The sequence below is a fragment of the Hydractinia symbiolongicarpus genome, chromosome 11 (genome assembly GCF_029227915.1).
Source record: "Hydractinia symbiolongicarpus strain clone_291-10 chromosome 11, HSymV2.1, whole genome shotgun sequence".
Lineage (NCBI taxonomy): Eukaryota > Metazoa > Cnidaria > Hydrozoa > Anthoathecata > Hydractiniidae > Hydractinia > Hydractinia symbiolongicarpus.
In genome coordinates, this window is record NC_079885.1 from 6,182,198 (window position 1) to 6,200,920 (window position 18,723).

Genomic DNA, 18,723 nt, shown 5'->3' on the forward strand with positions numbered 1-18,723 from the left:
CTTGTTAGTAAGAGTGTGTGTGTGTGTGTGTGGCGATAACGACATGACAAAAATGCTTTTTGCAAAGATTAGGAGAATATCGTTAATCAACTGATTTTTCAGTGTTGGACCAATGATTATGAGAATACGTGACGTTGAAGCCTTTTGGAAAGTCGTAGTTGGGAAGACATCTTCGGGTTTTTCCTTCGTAAGGTGTATTCGTAAAGATGTGGCAGTCATACTAATAGAAAAATTTACCGTGATCTGTCTCTTGTCATCTACACTTTTAATTGGGACAGTCTTTGCACCTTTTGGATTAAAAGTGTATTTACCAGGGAGGACAAACAACGTGTTGATCGAGATTCAATATCATTTTTTTATTGAAACATCCGAAGAAACAGAAGGAAGAAGTTGAGGACTATATCAGAGAAAATTTTCAAATAAGACAAAAAGAAGTAAAAATTATTAAACTTGACGGATTTGTATAGTTTTTATATCATCTTTCTGCTGTTGAAAAATCAATTTTTGTGGTCATTATCGATTTAAAGAAACTAGTTGCTAACAGTGGCTAACTATTTTTCCGTTTTATTTTGTTGACTTTTTCATTTAGTAACTTTCTTTACGACGACCCCCGCTGTAAAACCTACACAATACCATGAAGGTCGTCTAAACTAAAAAAGCAAGATAATGAAGTTTGAGCAAGCTCGTCGCGATTTTGATCTCTCACAAAAAACCTTTCGATCGGAAACATTAGTTTCTAATCTTCTAATGAGAGCAACCCATCACAAAAATTAATTCTAAATTATCTTCCCCCCAAAATTACTTCTCTAAGGTACCAAAACTCTAAAAACCCGTGGAAGTAAAATATTTTTGTCCTTACAGAACAGTGAACACCCTGCATTAGTTTTTTCAGCCGCTGTCTTTTATAGTCTATTTTGCCGACCAAATATCACTTATTTGTTTGCGGATCTGTAAAATACACGTCGTCATCTTTTTATCTAATAATTTAGAAGCATGCTTCCAAGTTTCGATATTTCCAGCTTGTCTCATAATAATTTGTAGCAACCTCGTTCCCAGGCCATTTTTTATTTTTAATGAATTTCATAGCGGCGGAATTGTTGTAGTAACGGCTCAGGGGTTACAAGACTGTAAATCCACTATGATCCTTTTTGCTTGTTCAGTGAGAACACTTACTTCTGAACAAATGAAAAAAATCTTTTTGAATTGTCATGCATAATTATACGTTTGCTTTAATCGGGAGAATAAAAACTAGCTTAAAACCAGCATAACAAGGGTAAAAAACTATACGTTGATATTTAATAAAATATTTTGCGCAGGTATTCGATGGCTTTTGATGGTACTTTCAAATCTTCATTTCCCACGTTAAAATCCAATAAAATATTAATCTAGCGTGTTAAGATATGTCTAGGCTTTGCAATGTGCCTCTTTCTAAAAAAGGAAAAACACATAGTTTTAACGGAAAAGTAGACACAAAAGTCATTTTTTAGTATTAGCATAAGATAACTTATGGCAGAGAAAACATACAAATTCGCAGTCATATATATCTATATTCGTTACTAACTTCGCGAAAGTAAGACATTTGTCAGTGGTGCTTTCACGAAATAAACATCTGCGAAAAATGCGAACTCTAAAAACATTGTAAGAATCCCAAAAGCCATTTTTTACTTAATTTTGGGGAGGGTCCTGGCATATTTGACGCCCCCCCCCCCCAACATTGAGGAGCCCGCAAAAAGCCTAGCAGGAATTGGGTTAAAGAAAATTAGATGGAAATTGTAGTGACATTTTAACTTATAACACCATTATCGATGCTGATCATTGTTCAACGCGAAACGCCTCCTGTTTCATCTGTGGTCATTCGTTGTAAGTAATCCCCAAGGTAAGGGTAACATTTCTGGTTTGGAACCAGGCCCTTGAGAATTGAAATGTACTAAATAAAATGAAGAAAAAGATGGTCCACAACATGAATGTCAATTTAAATAATTTAAGCCATGATTAATATTTATCCTTTCCTTCATGTTTCATAAATATTGCATTTTTATCTCTCTAAACTGGATAGTGTATCTACATTTGAGTTTAAGATATCTGTTTTTGTTCAAACCTTTTATACTTAAAAGAAAGAAAAGAAAGAGAATATATACCGAGGCAATGGCAACAGAAGATGTCGAGAATGGAAAATATAGTAGTCTTAAAAACTTTGAAGTTCAAAAAAAGATTGGTCAAGGACAATTTGCTACAGTGTATCGAGCACGCTCTGTTATCGACAACAGCATTGTCGCTGTGAAAACAGTAAAAATATTCGAAATGGCAGACACAAAAGCAAGGAATGATTGTATTAAAGAAATTGAATTATTAAAATCAATGGACCATCCAAACGTAATTAAGTATCACGCATCATTTGTCGAAAATAATGAACTGAATATTATTTTAGAATTAGCTGATGCTGGTGATCTTTCCAAAATGATAAAACATTTTAAAAAGCAAAAGCGTTTGATTCCAGAGAAAACGATTTGGAAGTATTTTGTTCAAATCACTGCAGCTTTACAACATATGCATTCAAGACGAATCATGCATCGTGATATAAAGCCTGCCAATGTTTTCATCACGACAAGCGGAGTTGTAAAATTGGGTGATTTAGGGTTGGGCAGATATTTTAGCACCCAAACATTTGCTGCAGAATCACTTGTTGGTAGGGTCTCCACTCATTTTAATAACATCAGCAACACGTTATTCATTTCACAAAATAACAGAGAAAGCTAGAGTGTAATAAAATTAAGCAAAAATCTGACAGAGAATCCTGTTTTTATCTTCAATATGTAGCCTTATCTGTGAAATACAACCATTAAATATAAATAAGGGGAGGTTGTTTTAAAATTTTTGTTGGGATTGAACTTTAAGCAAAATGGAATAAAATTTTTAAGCGTTGCACTTGTAGTAAGGTATTAATCAATTAATTTACTTCTTATATATTTTTAATAGCAGTTGTATCTATAGTTCGTTAGTTTTGTATAAACATATTTCCATTTCCAGGTACGCCATACTACATGTCTCCTGAAAGAATCCACGAAAATGGTTACAACTTCAAATCAGACATATGGTCGCTTGGTTGTTTGCTGTTTGAGATGGCAGCCCTACAGTCTCCTTTTTTTGGTGACCAAATGACGCTCTATGCGTTGTGTGAGAAGATTCAAAAGTGCGATTATCCTGCGTTACCGTCGCAGTATTACTCGGCTGAATTTCGCAACTTAGTGGACATGTGCATCAAAGGAGAAGCGGAACAAAGACCGGATGTTGACTATGTGCATGACATTGCAGACAAAATGTATGCAGTGAAAGTTGCAAAGTAATTTTTAAAACTTATTGTTCCAAAACAAATTTTTTATAAACATTGTATAGGTGATAAAATTTAGTTATAGATAACACAACTTGTTGAAAATAGCTTCCGATTTTTTTACTGAAATTATAAATGTCCCGATCCCTGATAACAGAACAATGTAAATAACTCATCCGTATCCTTGTTAACAATAGCTTCTGATCTCACCTCTTTACTGGAACTACAAGTGTCTTAAATCCCTGATAACAGAACAATGTTAAAAATATCCTCCACGGTAACACCGTAATTTTTCCACAATGCCGTTCTTTAGTTGTTGCGAATTGTAAATTAAAAAACAAAAACAAAAATCACTTAACGTCCTCTACTTGTTCCTGCATCGATTTGTATTTATCTCTCTTTGTTCTTTATTTTCCCGTAATTCAAAATTTAATAGTACGAATATATTTTTTGGGCGTTTATGCGGAATCAATTACACGGTTTTTATAAGAATACCCAGATTCTAACCAGGCTGGTCATCATTTATATTTTTCTATTGTTCCAGACTATAAACCTATTATTTTTAAACTTAATCCTGGTCTACAGTTCGTAGAGAAGCATATTCTTATCAAAAAAAAGCATGTGGTGCGATTTGAACCTAAATTCAAACTAATTTGGTCCGCCCACTTTTATTCTCGCAGTTTTATGATACACAAGAAGAAGAAATCAAACAAAGTAGATTGATAAAGTGAGATTTAATGTGGATTATGATTATGGAAACAAAATCGATTCAGTACTATTGCTCAAAATTGAAGATTGCTAGCACAGGTTCATCCAGAACAACATCTTTATTCATCCTGACCCCGAACCTAAATATCCTGAGAAGTCGTGCGACCCACGTCGATACTTTTTCTTTTAGAAGTGTATTTACCCATTGTCTCCATTGAGTAGAGCTTGAAACACTGATTAAGAAAATATGCTTTCAGCGAAGTAATGTTTAGAAAAAAAGCACGAGGAAGCACTTAATAGAACGCAAAGTTAATCGATTTTTCCATATTTCTATGGCTCTACCAATAGTACGGTTCTTCTAGTTTTATTCACAGAATATTACCCTCATCTTTTATGAATAGTCTTTTTTAAGAAAGTTTTGTGTGAAAGAACAAATGTTAAATTTATATCAGCTGTCCTCACTTATGGATATAACTCGCGACAGCTCAAGAATAGAATTTAGAATATTTAAAAAGATGAAGAAGTTTTTGTTTTTGATTTAAGCTGAAGACAAGTTGCGAATAAAACGCACGATATTAATGTATCCTTTCCTGTTTTGTAAATTCTTATATTTTCAAAATAAAAAAGGTTATTTTTATTTTTATCTAAACCAGTGACCCCTTAATGTTTAGATTTTACTTTCTTGCAATAACTCTCCCCTGTCAGTGTGGAAATAAAAAAATCGTTTAATCTACCTACCACCTGTTATTTATCATCAATCAACTGTATTCAAGCTTTTCTCTGAATCTAAATATCATTTGAGAGCAACATTAAATGTTAATTTTTTTCAAAGAATGTTCGGATTGAAATTTTCTGAAATGCTGAGTTCATTTTTCTGCGTACATGGTGATATTTTGATATTAGTGTTAAAAAGAATAATTATACATTCTTTGTAATCTCATTATATTTATTCGATTACTTCTCAAAGTTATATTTGTCTATATTATTAGTTTTTAACTCCTATTTCTTTCAATTTCAGAACTATTTTGGTTCTTGCTGGATAAAATCAACTTACATGTAAAAATAATTATTGTATTTATATTTACAATTTATTTAGTAAAAAATTTACTTGAGAGCAGTCATTTTATTTATATATATATAGTTCATCGTTCATCGAAGTGGAAAGATTTTGTACAATCAAAAAAAGGAAGTAAACACAGAATGGCAGAAAATATCGACGAAACTGATGATAATAAATACAACACTCTTGCAAATTTTGAAATACAAAAAGAAATTGGCAAAGGACAATTTTCAAAAGTGTTGCGTGCTAAATGTTTGGTTGATAACAGTGTTGTTGCATTGAAAACCATCCAAATATTTGAAATGAAAGATAAAAAGACGAGAGATGACTGCATCAAAGAAACTTCACTTCTAAGATCACTGAATCATGAAAACATTATAACATATCACGCATCATTTGTTGAAAACAATGAACTTGTTATCGTTTTAGAATTAGCTGATGCTGGCGACCTTTCCAAAATGATAAGACATTTTAGAAAACTAAAGCGTTTGATTCCAGAGAAAACGATTTGGAAGTATTTTGTTCAAATCACTGCAGCTTTACAGCATATGCATTCAAGACGAATCATGCATCGTGATATAAAGCCTGCCAATGTTTTTGTCACTGCTAAAGGAGTTGTAAAATTGGGTGATTTAGGGTTAGGGCGATTTTTTAGTTCTAAAACACTTGCTGCTATGTCTCTTGTAGGTAAGAAATATTTAATCTTGTATTCTGCCATAATAGTTTTTGTTTCGTTTTTAGCATAACGTTCTTAATAGCAATGTTAATGACAACAATAAAACTAAGGAATTAGGCAAGGATCCAACAGTCCAAAAACACTAAGAATGATTCCTTAAAATAGAGTTTAATTCTACAAAAAATGACGTTAAAGAAATCTCGCCATTATCATTTTTTATTTTTTAGTGTGAATTCAATGCATTAAATTAAATTAAATTAAACGTAAAAAGTCATTTTGTTTCAGATTCTTTACTGACTATGGATTGGAATGACAACTTTGTGGTTCTTTTATGATACTACCTAAATTTGGGACAAGGCATAGAGCACACTTAGTCACTACATCACGACACTCTTTCATGATTTGCAACAACTCAAAAGCGACGCAAGAATTTAATTTGAAACTTTGTTCCTCATTATAGACCAATCATTATTTTTATTCTGCAGCCCTACGACATTTGTTCTGCAACATGTTTCCCTTAAATGTTCCAAATTAAAAAGTTATAAGGAAAGGTTAAATGGTAATATGAAGATGCTTTTCCTATTATTACACTGGCTCCTCGTTATCCAACACAATTGACGTTCTATGTTTGTTTGCAGTCATTATTTTCGTTGAGAAATAAAATCATTAAGCACACATAGAATTATTTTGATTTTGCGATACCACGTGGGCAAAAAATTATACCAAGTTTACTAAATGATAAAGCAACAATTACCATGGGCTGGTAGTTGAAAATGCTAGTTCAAAAACTTACCACTTTAACTTATCTTTTAGGAACACCGTACTATATGTCGCCTGAGATGATCCAAGAGAAAGGATACAACCACGCTTCAGATATGTGGTCACTGGGGTGTGTCCTTTACGAAATGTCAGCTTTACGTTCACCATTTTATGGTGACAAGATGGACTTGTTAACCCTATGCAAAAAGATTAAAACTTGTGATTACCCCCGTCTCTCTTCGGGGAATTATTCGGTTGATTTACGAAATCTTGTCGATGCATGCATCAGTCGCAAACCAGACGAACGGCCCAATATCGATATGGTTCATGAAATTGCGAAAAACATGAACACAGCAAAGAATGCGTCATGAAGTATCCGCTTTTATTGGGTTCACTACAGGTGGTGGAGACACAAGATGTTTGTGACTTAGTTGTTGGTTGAAGTATTGAAGCTCCAATTGTGTGACGCAAAAAGGCTGGCTGCTTTTACCTTTTTTTGCTTGACTTATTCATATTCTTAGAACATCTAACTATCTTAGCTGTTAAACAAAAATTGGCAGACGATTTTTCGTCAAATAAATTTTTTGTCACTTTTGTCTAATTTAAAAAACACTTGTTAACGTTTTTTTTTTGCACTCATTTTTCTATGTAGAGGGTAAAACAACTCTTGAATGTAATGTATAAAAGAAGAATCGATCGACAGTAGAAACATTCAGCTTGGATTCTTGTTATTTAATACCAAAACCTGAAAGTTGTGTTCCTTATAAACTAGTTCTTATAATTTTACACAGACATCTTTGTTTCTAAGTTTCCTTGCATTTTTTATTCATTTTTATTTCTTAAATTTTTAAAAAAATGTCGCAGTGTATTTATTTTCTCCCCACCCATCAGAAACTTTAAGGACGAAATTTTACTAAGGGAAGAAAATCGCAAAATTGCTAAATAAACTTTCACGAATTGGCGTTTTTAGTGGAAATTTCGCGGCAAGACTTTAACAAATTTTATAAAGAAAATCTTCTAACAGTATATCGCAAAAACGATGTCAGACGTTTTAATAAGAAAGTAAACTTCAGTGAATTAAAACAACAGACAAAACTTTCATTCTTGATATATAAAAGGACGCAAATGTGATGGGAAATCTACGAAAATATTTTTCTCTCGCTGTACATAATAGTTCTACACATCAATCAATTCTTGTACTTGTTTTTTTCGTTTACAAAAATTGAGATGTCTTGAGATCACTTAGCTTCCCATGTCCAAGAGAATAATTATTTTATTTTTTATTGTTGACAAGATTTTGTAATATACCATTTTTCACATTGCTACACTGGAGAAAAATACATGACAAATATTGTGCATCACATTTATTACTTTGGATTAAATTTAGAGTCTGTATAGGCTCGGATTAATCAATTTGCGGATCAGAAAAAATAAAAGTGAAATTCAACCTTTTCGAAACTCACTTAACTTCAAGCAATGGGCTCTTTGAAACCGATGGAACAAGGAATCTCTTAAAATAACGATATTAGTAGGTTAAACTGCTGAATAAGCCTTGAGTCTGGTATTCTTTCTGATGAGTTTATAATTTTACCTTTTTTATACTGTTTTAATATTTTAACCATGAGTAACATACATAAATAAAAAGTGTAGCCTGTTTGTTAATATGGTTGAATTATTTTTTACCAAAAGTAAATATTGAATGTACAAAATTGTTATAATTTTCTTAGATGAATCAGTTTTTTAAAAATTGTTAGTACATCTGGACTCGCTTTGTGGAACATGTATAATAAAGTTATAAACTCAAAAAAAAATTATTTGCGCAGTTGTACATTTCTTTGAATTTATCTTTAAGATGTAATTACATCAAAGTGTTTTGTTCGAGCAGTCGAAAATGTTTTCCGGGGGTTATTTAATCAAAAAGTCTAATTATGTTTCCCATAATCTTTTAAACAAACTTAAAATACAGCCAATTTATTTCAAGTTCTTAATTTTTTTTATATCCTTGTTTAGGAGAAAAATCGGTTGTAGATTCTCTTTTTTTATGGAGCTTGTAAGGTTCACCTTAAACCAAAAAGCATAATTGCATTGCAACACCCCCTGTCATTACTTGCAACACCCCCTGTCATTAATTGCAACACCCCCTGTCATTAACAATAATAGTCTACAAAAAGTTGCTACAGTTCCCCGATTAAATAATGTGAGACAACCAAGATGGGTAATGGTAGAAAGATGGAGATTTTTCAACAAGAAGATTGGTATAAAGTATATTTTGAATGGGCGAATCTTCGAAATTGCAACTGTGTTGTCAAGGTTAGTATGTTATTGAACAGACTACTTTTCGTGTGACGTAATGTTTTGATTTTGCGTTGCCAACAATAGACATGCGCATTCCTTCTGTAGGTAGAAGATATAAACAACAGACTTCAGAAGTCTAACAAATCGATTTAAAAACACCATTTTCGCTTATAATTAACGAAAATATATAATATATAAGAGCCTTAGAATCCTGCTTTTTTACCTACGAAAATGCGCGCGCATTTGAAAAAATCAGCTACATTTTGATGACGCTGCAAAGTCATCTACAAAGTTAAAATTTCGATTTCCCATTTCTCTCTTCTCTTCCCATTAAAACAAAACCCGAATGCCTCCCAATTATTAAAAGGACTTTAAAAAGAGTTTACCAGAAGTTGAATATAATCTGAGTGAGTTTAGGAGATGCAACCACAAAAAGGTTTGTGACAATTATTTATTAAACACAGACGTTCAATTCGAGACTTGTTCTAACAAGCAGCTCAATTTCTTAACGATTAAACGATTTGTACGGTCAATTGAAACAAAATGTGAATTTGAAAGTAGCTTTTCTTTTCTACTGTTCAATATTCATTTTACAATTATTTCTTCATGAACAAGATAATTTACAACACGTTTCATGACATCATCATAAATTCTTTTAACAATTAAAATTGTTTTACGTATTTTTTTTTACCGCAGGTAACAGGATTCGACACTAAAACAGGTGATAGAGATGTCGAATTATTGATTGACTTTAATAACATCACATTTCCAAAATCAAGACCAAAGCATAAACACAGTTTCATTGAGGTAACATTGTTTTGCATTCTCGTCCCCAGAGCTCTTTGAGAATAAAACCCTGAGTTTTTCTCAAAGAGCTCTGGGGTCGAGAATGATTGCTTTCATCATTTTTTTATTGTTACTGCTTCTACTGCACGTGCTTCATGCTGACTTCTCTAATTTTTGAATATTGCCGTAACTACTAAAACCACAAACCAGCTAAAAAGAGCAAAATCAAACCAAAACCAGCTAAAATTTTACAAAAGAAAAGAAGCCAGCATTTTATGACTTGCTACAATGTTGAAGGTAATTTTGTAGTAAAATGGAAAGTCCTTATATGACTTCCTCAGAGTTCTATCGCTTGAAAATTCGAAGCATACAATCATAGAAATCTACTTATTCCTTCAGCGCTTCTGATTTTTTTCTCATATTTTTATACCAGCTTTTCCAATTTTTTTAAACGTTGATATGCTACTGAGCCATTCGCAGTAGTAACATGTCTTCGGATCTTTTAGCAAACAGTCTTCTTTTTAAGAAGGCAAAGTATGGACTTTTTATAGGACACGAGAATGCAGAAAAATGTTTATGTGTTGACTTAAGCACTAATTAATATCTATTTAAAGAAACAAAGTGAGACCGTGACTTTGTCATAGCTACATTCGCTGGGTATGTTCTTCACTATCTCAAAATGTTTGTTTGGGTTTGGTTCGTTTTTGTGGTTCGGTGAGATTTTGTGTGGTTTTGGGCATATATCGACTCGCTTTGTGTGGTTCTAGATGGTTTCGTGGGGGTAGTGGGGGGTTATTTTAATTCGTTTTGTGTGGTTTTGTATTGTTTTAGGTTTTTTTTGTTTTGTGTTGTGTTGTTTTGTTTTGTGTTGTTTTGTGTTGTTTTGCGAGTACTCTTGCTTGCGTTTTGTGTGGTTTGTGGTTTTAATAATTTGTTTATTCTTATTGCAATTAGTAATTATATTTTGTGTTTATAATTTGTATTTTCAGTTTTCAATATGTACAAAATCACTTCGACATTTGATTATTCATGGAATATCTTGGCAAGAAGTGTATAAAAATTATCAACGAAAAGAAGAAAATATGGATGCTGTGGAAAAAAGGTTTGAAGATTTTTTAATTTACCTCAGAGATGATATTACCATGATCTAAAAATAGTCACTAATTGACGACAACGACAACGCTCTCTTTTGAAAATCTAATAACATGTTTGATTTGCTTGTAACATTTTATTTTTGTTTGTATCTTCCTACAACATCTAAAAGGTTTGCTTAGCTCCAATTAAAATAAAGATTGTCCATTGAAATGACATAGAGATAAAGATGTCAATGAAACAATTGATCTGACACAAATATGGTAAGTGCTAACTTGAACAAAAGTAGGTGCATATAATTTTAATTTGCATTTTAGATTTTGGAAGCATTTTTGTTCCAGCCTTCCAAAGAAGGCACCAAAGTGGGAAAACAATGAAGATTCAAAAGCAACATCAAAGGCAGAAAATACAAAGTCAATGGATGACTTGATAATTAGAATTCGACAAGTGCTTGTACCTTTTCTTACGATTGGTACAGTTTTAGCAGGATGTTGGGTTAGATATACACTCAAATATTACCGCACAGAGACCTAAACAGATATATATTCATATGGCGTTGTGTATCGAATGATTTAGTCTTCATTGCTGCGTTGCTAGAAGCGACGAACCAAAAATCATTGAGATTTATAGGATAATTCTTACTTACTAGAATAATAAGTTGGAAATTTTTCCAAACTTGATTTTATAACAGTATAAAATTTTTGCACCAGAGTTGTAATTACTTAGCTATGTAGTATGATAAACACAACTCTTTTCTATGTCATTTCCTTGTAGCTAGACAAAATTACTGAAAAAGTTTTTTTAACAAATATATACCAAATGTTGTTTTAAATTACTTATACCGGGTTGTGGTTAGCAAGTATGTTTTATTACTTTGTATATATTTCAGTTTAAGAACTAAAATATGAAGAAAGCAGTAGGTTAACCATCATTTCATCGTTGAGTAAACATTTACCCAATCAAATTTAAAAAAATAAAAGTGGAATAACTTTGGTAAATAAATAAATAACGTTATTGAAACTTGTTATGAAGTGTCATGGACCAATCTGATAAAAAGGTAATTTTGCATGAGGCATACTGTTGACTGTAAAAAATTAGGCATTTGGAGAAAGAGAAGAAATATTGTTTTATTAAAAATTTATAAATTTTGAGCAAATAATGAAAACATTGAAAAGATTTCCGTTAAAATTAATTTTACTAGGCTTCTGCACATGTTATAAAGGAATTAGAACCATATTTTAAGCTACCTTTTGAGTTTAATCAGAAATATTAGCATTAGGATTTAGGATCCGGTAAAATAATGTCAACATTCTACACATAATACTAATCTAACCTGTCATGAATGTTACTTTTTAAAAAATATGATGTGCTCCAACAAATCAGGTCTCACAGAATCTTCCAAAAATTGCTTAGCAATGCATAACGTTGACCCTCTTTCAGCCAGCACTCTGTTGCTAAAAAATCTGTGAAATTTGTAGCTTGTTTTTGCAAATATTGGCAAAGTCTGTCGAGATTAACTTAGAGTTATTAATCCTTTTAACAGGATACAAAAAAACATGCAGCTAGTGTTTAGGACTAGATCCCGTTCCATAACTATTGATAAACTCCCCTCCCCCTCTCTCTTTCTTCACTAAAAAAAGCAAACTTTGGGACGGCTGGACTATAAAAGGAGGAGCAAATGATAGCAATATTTTTTTGCTGATGTCATTAGAACACACTTTTTTTGGCACTCCTGATAATTCTAGTCTTGATAATACACAAATGCAGGTGTTATATTTAATCCATTTAAAAAAAACATTTTTGTAACAGACAAACAGCCACGACATGTTTGATTGCCTTAAGAAATTAACATACGGAAAACGGACGACGACGACGATATTTCTCCTGATTTCAGGATATATCAATAGATTATGTACAGTAAAGAATGCATTTTATTAAGTATATTGAGAGCAAGGAAAACTTCGGTTCAGCCAAAATAAATAAAAAATATATAAAAATTGATTAATCGCCTATCTACCTGCAATCAAGCACCTAGAATCACACTACCATTTGAAAATTATGTAACCAATTTTATACCTTGGAGATAATCAAGGACGCGGTATAGTCATATAGCCAAATCATTCAGAAGTTTCAAACATTTTAGGTAAAATCCCTGTACCCGTTGTGTCTTTTAGTCAATTTCTACGTAGTTTAGGATTAAACAAAAGAATGCCGCTCGCAAATTGCTATTTATCAAGCACTACAAAAAAATTATAAGTTGTTTTTATTGATAAAAATGTCTTACGGACTTTTACCGGTTTTGAGCTAGATTGTAAAAAGCTTTTACACGTTTTCTTTATTGTTTTTCACAGTTTATTCCAGATTATACCGTGCACAAAAAAACGAAAATCAGAAATCTTCTAGAAGGTCTTTTTATTTGTTTCTTTAAGTGATAGTTCCAGATTTTGTTTCCGTTATCTCCTTTGTCAGAAAAAAAAAAAAAAATTTGGGACAAATTTTTTAAGGTAAAATAAAAGGGAAAAAAAGTAGTTGAACTAAATTTCTGCATTTCTTATATTTTAATTCAAAAAAAATAATTAATAAACATATTCTATGATTTTAATTAGCCAAACCTATTTTTACATAAATTGTTCATTTATTTTTCGTAGTTTTCATAATTTAGAAATTAAATTTTTATTTTTGATTAACCTCTTGTTTCCATTTTCGCACGAACGCATTGAGAACGAAAAGTTTGTTTGCATGTCATGCTGAGCACGGGTAACATGCTTAAAAGATATACACATCCAATTTTTTTAAATTTATTTCATTTTTTAAAAGTTTTAAAAGACTATTCTGTTCTACGGATGATCAAACGCCCTGGGCGTTATTAAAAAAAATTTTTACCCTGAAAAAGGGCGATTATTTGAAAGAGGCGTTTGAAGATTTGCTCTGATGTTTTGTTCTGTATAACAACGAATCCTAAAAATTAAATATATTGTATATTTATATAATAATACATTCTTCCTCTTTCCTGTCCTCGGTGATGTATACAAAATTGTACAATATCCATCTTTTAAGACTAAATAAAACCAATTATAAATATCTATGTTATAATGCCCGTATACGTCTGTCCGTCCGTCCGTCCGTCCGTCCGTCCGTCCGTCCGTCCGTCCGTCCGTCCGTCCGTCCGTCCGTCCGTCCGTCCGTCCGTCCGTCCGTCCGTCCGTCCGTCCGTCCGTCCGTCCGTCCGTCCGTCCGTCCGTCCGTCCGTCCGTCCGTCCGTCCGTCCGTCCGTCCGTCCGTCCGTCCGTCCGTCCGTCCGTCCGTCCGTCCGTCCGTCTGTCACGCAAAATAGTAGCTTAGCTGCGACGGGCGAACCCGTGGATTTTTCCACGGGCTAACCACTAGTATCTCTTTATAACCCTTTAACCTAAAAAATTATTTATTTTGTGTTTACTTTTGGTTCATGGCTATTCCAATAGCCTAGATAGATTATTCCAATTCCAATTTATTTCAAATTTCTTTATATAGGACTAATGTGTCCGTAAAGAATTGTGGCTAGCAATGTGTTAAAAACAGTCAACAATGTTTTTCAGTGTCCAGCTTAAAAATTCATGAAACTTCAAGAGTGATGAAACACTTTATAGATACGAAAAATCAATTATTCATTTAAAATTTTAAAGTTCACTACAGATTTCAATTGTTTTTGTGGTTTATACAAGTTGAGCCGGTTTAAACCGGTTTTTTTCACTTGTCATCAATGATCTAGATCAGGGAGTCTATCTATTATGCATTTATTCAGTGATCGTTTTGTAACACCACGTTGAAATAGCAAAGTAGCGGTGAGTAGAAAAAATTTATCACATAGTCCTAAAAGCTGATAGTCATATGATTAATTTTTTCGCATATTTTTGTTTCGTCATATGTTTCTTCTTGATGCTTATATATATTGTTTATTTTAGTGAGAGCGCAACATGAAAACAGAGAGGTGCTTGCTGCAAGATGAAAATAACAACAGCATTCCTTCGAATAAAAAAATTGCAATTATCAGAGAAAAAACGGAGTGGATCAACTTTTACATCTTACCCGCAAAACTCTCCTGTTTTTTTGTTGCAGCTAAAGACTCCGCTTACGCTTTGCATTTAATTCTGTTTCTCATGCATGCTGGGCTTGATCCTGCAGAAGCAGGCGCAGTATGCGGGTTACGTCTGCTGGGATTCGTTATTGGTGCTCCATTTTGGGGATACGTCGCCGACAATAAGCAAGCACATCGGCTTATTTCAGGTGTACTTTGCATCGCATCAATTCTTTTAATGAATACTCAACTTTTGATTGCATACTATCTTGGAAATTCTTCGACCAACAAGTGTCCTCACATAACAAATCATACATACTCTAATGCCCCTGAAAGTGATTTGATGGCACCGACTAGATCAACAAAGCATAACCAACTATTCATGTCTATGATTGCAATAAATATAGCTGCCTCGTTTTTTGAAAACAGTTTGAACAGTTTTGTTGACGCTGGAGTCGTGCAAAGAATACACGAAAGTCCAAAGCCACTCGATTACGGCAAGCAACGTTTCTACGATGGGTTTGGTGCAGCATCATTTGTGTTCATCTCATCAGTGGCACCAGATTACTTTCCCAAATTTAACATTACTTGTTACAGTGCAATATTCTTCGTGTACACCTTCGTTATGTTGAATTTACTCATCAGTACACAGTTTTTGTTTAGTGGTCTTACCTTTAAACGTGAAACAAAAAAGAATACGGTTTCAACAAGAGAGATTTTGTTCAATACACTTAGCAATGGACGCATCCTTTTTTTCTTCTTCATTGTCTTATGGAACGGCGCTGAACATGCATTGTACTTTAACTATACATTTCTGTTTTTAAAAGAAATTGGTGCATCTAATTTATTGATGGGTATGTGCGCAGTTATTGCTGCTATGGCAACGACTATCTCATTTCGCTTTTCAACAAGAATTATCAACTTATGTGGAGGTGTTTGGAAGACACTAGCTCTCTGTTGTTGTTCCTACTTCATCAGATATCTTGGAACGGCTTACTTGCAAAATCCATGGATCGTTTTGCTATTGCAGCCCTTAAATGGAATTGGATATGGGCTGTTTCTAGCTACCACTGTCACTCATATACGTAGTGTTAGCAAGCCCGCTATTTTAACGACAATGTTTAGCATAACACAAGCTCTTCATGTTGGGTTTGGGAACATACTAGCAAACTCCGCAGGAGGTCAAATCTATTTACTTTATGGTGGGAGAGTGTTGTTTCTAGTTGGGGCATATGGTGCAGCATTATGGACATGCTTTGTAATCACTTATATCATACTCATTCGTCGTGATAAATATGAACAGGAAAGAAATGATAGTATAAATAAACAATTATTAGAAAAAGAACATATTACAAATGACATTGGACAAGTTTGGTACTTTACAAGTTTATAACAACAGAACCTTTTCTATCTTTTAATAGTATAATAGTTGAATTTTCTTACGCTAACCTTATGTGTTTTTTAATCAAGTTTAATAATATACATTGGTAAAGGCCAGCGTGACCCAACACAATAATTTATTACTTATATTTTTGAGTAAACTAAATGCTACAATGAACACTAGACGAAGTTAGACGAAGTTGTAAATTTTAAGTATTTAGTTTTCTTCTATTTAAATTTGTTGTTAAATGTAATAAAATTGGTTTGTTTAAATGAATACAGGTCTTCCCTAAACTGATGATCAAGGGGTCAATTCTTAACGATGTCAATTTAAAAAAAAAGAACAAGTCATGTTCCTAATCTAGTTAATGACATACCATTTTATAAATAGTTTGAGGTTAACTAATTAAATTAATTTTTATTAGAAATAGACAAAAAGAATATAAATAATTTAATTTGCGGTTGTTAAATGAAACCTCAGAAGGTGGGGTAGATTTTCAAAAATACAGAACCAGTTACCACAGTTACGCGAACTTTTTAAATCAGAAAGCAGGTATGATACACCAGTTGACCAATCAAGGAGACTTTTAAATTCTATAGTCTTTTTTTTACAATTTTTGAACAAACCATTAACGAAGTATATTACAATTTGTTCTTGATGGCCATAAGCAAATATATTAACCATCTTTTTCACAATCTAAGGAACGAATGTACTTGCGTACGTATATGAAGGAAAATGTTGGATAACACTGTCCAAACTTATTTGTCAATGCTTTCGCTCCATACATCATAAAAATCTCTGCACAAAAGAAGTTTATAGCAGTCAAACTCTCAAGTGAGATAATTTTAATAATATAAACAGTAAAGATGCAAAAAGAAAAGCCAATCACACTTGATCGAAAAAAATGTTGGATGAGAATTTTCCTGATGTTAAAGTCTTTATAGTACACAGTTGTAGTGTGACAGAAAGAGAGAAGATTACAGTTTAGTTTCTTGTTCGTTTTAATGTTAATCGCAAAACTCTATCCGGTAAGGGACTTCATATACTTATCTCTTCTAATAGCTGCGATTCCAAATAATAACACAAAATACGAGGAACTTTTTCTCCAGGAAAATCATTGCGCTACATTTACGGATTCCTAGTCACTAGCCTGCTAAAATTATCAACTGACTACTTTTTTTAAAAGCATTGTAAAGTTATCTGTCAAGTAAGAAGTAACATTTTTATGTACCTTTCGTCGCACCACGTGGCACATTTACACTTTTGCAATTTTTGGCGACTTTTTATACACCTAAGGGCTGTCTATACAAGAGACTGGACGGGACGATTGTCAGGATTGCCCCGAATTGTTTTTTTTTCAATTAAAATGTGCAGAAGGTTTGTTTATATGGAAAAAGGGCCGTGATCCCGAGTAGCTTAAGCATGATCCTGCTTAGCCTTGACGGGATAAAATTGTTTCTGACAAGAAATTTTCATATAAACAAGTAATGTTTCGTACAATTATTGATGAGGGCAGGATCCCGGCAAAAGTCCCGTCTGTCAATTGTATCGTTCCGCTTTCCATATAAACACCTGCTTGGGTTATTCTTTGAGGTTTGAAGTGGAAAGTGTGTTTTAGAATATAACAGTAATAATGTGTCATAATCTTTATCATGTTCAAGATAAGAAATTGTGTTGTTTTGTTTCGCACAAGTTCTAGATTGATGTCAGTTTTAGTTGTTGTTACGACTGTATTTTTCCAAACAGATTTCGTGGGCTTTCATAAAAACGATGAATGAGGCGCATGGGGAATTAAAAAGTTAATATGGTGTGTACGAAAAGCACTCAAAAGTAACACTTCACAAGAACTGATCTTTTTCTGGGATCAAATTAGATCTTCCATAAATATTTGATTAGGTACCCGGGGTTTATTTCTCAGAAATGATTTTAAGGGTTGGTTTTCGGCAACTTGTGAGACTTTCTTTTAAAATGTTTTCAGAATTACAAAATAATAATACGTTGTCACGAAAAATAAGTAAATAAATAACACAAAAATTATTTAAAAGCAAAACTTTTGTTAAATGTGTAAATTTTTTTCAATTCAAAATGAAAATATGGTTGTCAGTTGGTAGCTAGGACAATTATTAACATTTACCTTCGTAACAAAGTAGATTAAAACATGTCACATTTTCTATTTCGTGTTTCGTACCACGATTTAAAATATTTATAGAATTACAAAATAATAAGACGTTGACATACGGAAATATGATATAGAGACTGGTCGTCATCCCGTGGAAACACAGATTTCTCACACGTTAATATTTCATGCATCTGTAAAAGATAATTGCATCAGAATGAGTGTTATGCTGGGGATTGTGTTGTTGCAATTTAGTCGAATACGAATCGTTAAATGTAAGTAATAGACTGGCGTTACCGATATTAGCATATTAGAAACGTCTCGTCGATTGCATCAAAAATATCAGCAAACAGGTTACGCCAGTGGGGTAACTGAACATGCTTAATACAATTTGCGAGGAATACCATTTTTAGCACAGATTTAACGTATTACAAAATGATTTAATCTTATAAAAATACATTTCGCTAA

General features: G+C 32.8%; 3 protein-coding genes across 3 annotated transcripts; all 3 read left to right on the top strand.

Moving 5' to 3' along the window:
- Positions 1-1,985: 1,985 nt before the first annotated feature.
- LOC130613379 (uncharacterized) lies at positions 1,986-7,281 on the top strand. The gene is made up of 5 exons (XM_057434734.1): positions 1,986-2,686; positions 3,028-3,340; positions 4,449-4,559; positions 5,041-5,783; positions 6,586-7,281. Exons 1-5 carry the CDS (start codon positions 2,014-2,016, stop codon positions 6,900-6,902), a joined length of 2,157 nt encoding a protein of 718 aa, XP_057290717.1. The 5' UTR covers positions 1,986-2,013; the 3' UTR covers positions 6,903-7,281.
- A 1,372-nt stretch (positions 7,282-8,653) lies between these two features.
- LOC130614830 (cytidine monophosphate-N-acetylneuraminic acid hydroxylase-like) lies at positions 8,654-11,513 on the top strand. Its single transcript, XM_057436289.1, has 4 exons — positions 8,654-8,841; positions 9,523-9,633; positions 10,602-10,714; positions 11,022-11,513. Exons 1-4 carry the CDS (start codon positions 8,743-8,745, stop codon positions 11,236-11,238), a joined length of 540 nt encoding a protein of 179 aa, XP_057292272.1. The 5' UTR covers positions 8,654-8,742; the 3' UTR covers positions 11,239-11,513.
- Positions 11,514-14,471: 2,958 nt separating this feature from the next.
- On the top strand, positions 14,472-16,206 carry LOC130614813 (major facilitator superfamily domain-containing protein 6-B-like). Its single transcript, XM_057436271.1, has 2 exons — positions 14,472-14,525; positions 14,646-16,206. Exon 2 carries the CDS (start codon positions 14,658-14,660, stop codon positions 16,149-16,151), a length of 1,494 nt encoding a protein of 497 aa, XP_057292254.1. The 5' UTR covers positions 14,472-14,525; positions 14,646-14,657; the 3' UTR covers positions 16,152-16,206.
- The last annotated feature ends 2,517 nt before the right edge of the window (positions 16,207-18,723 follow it).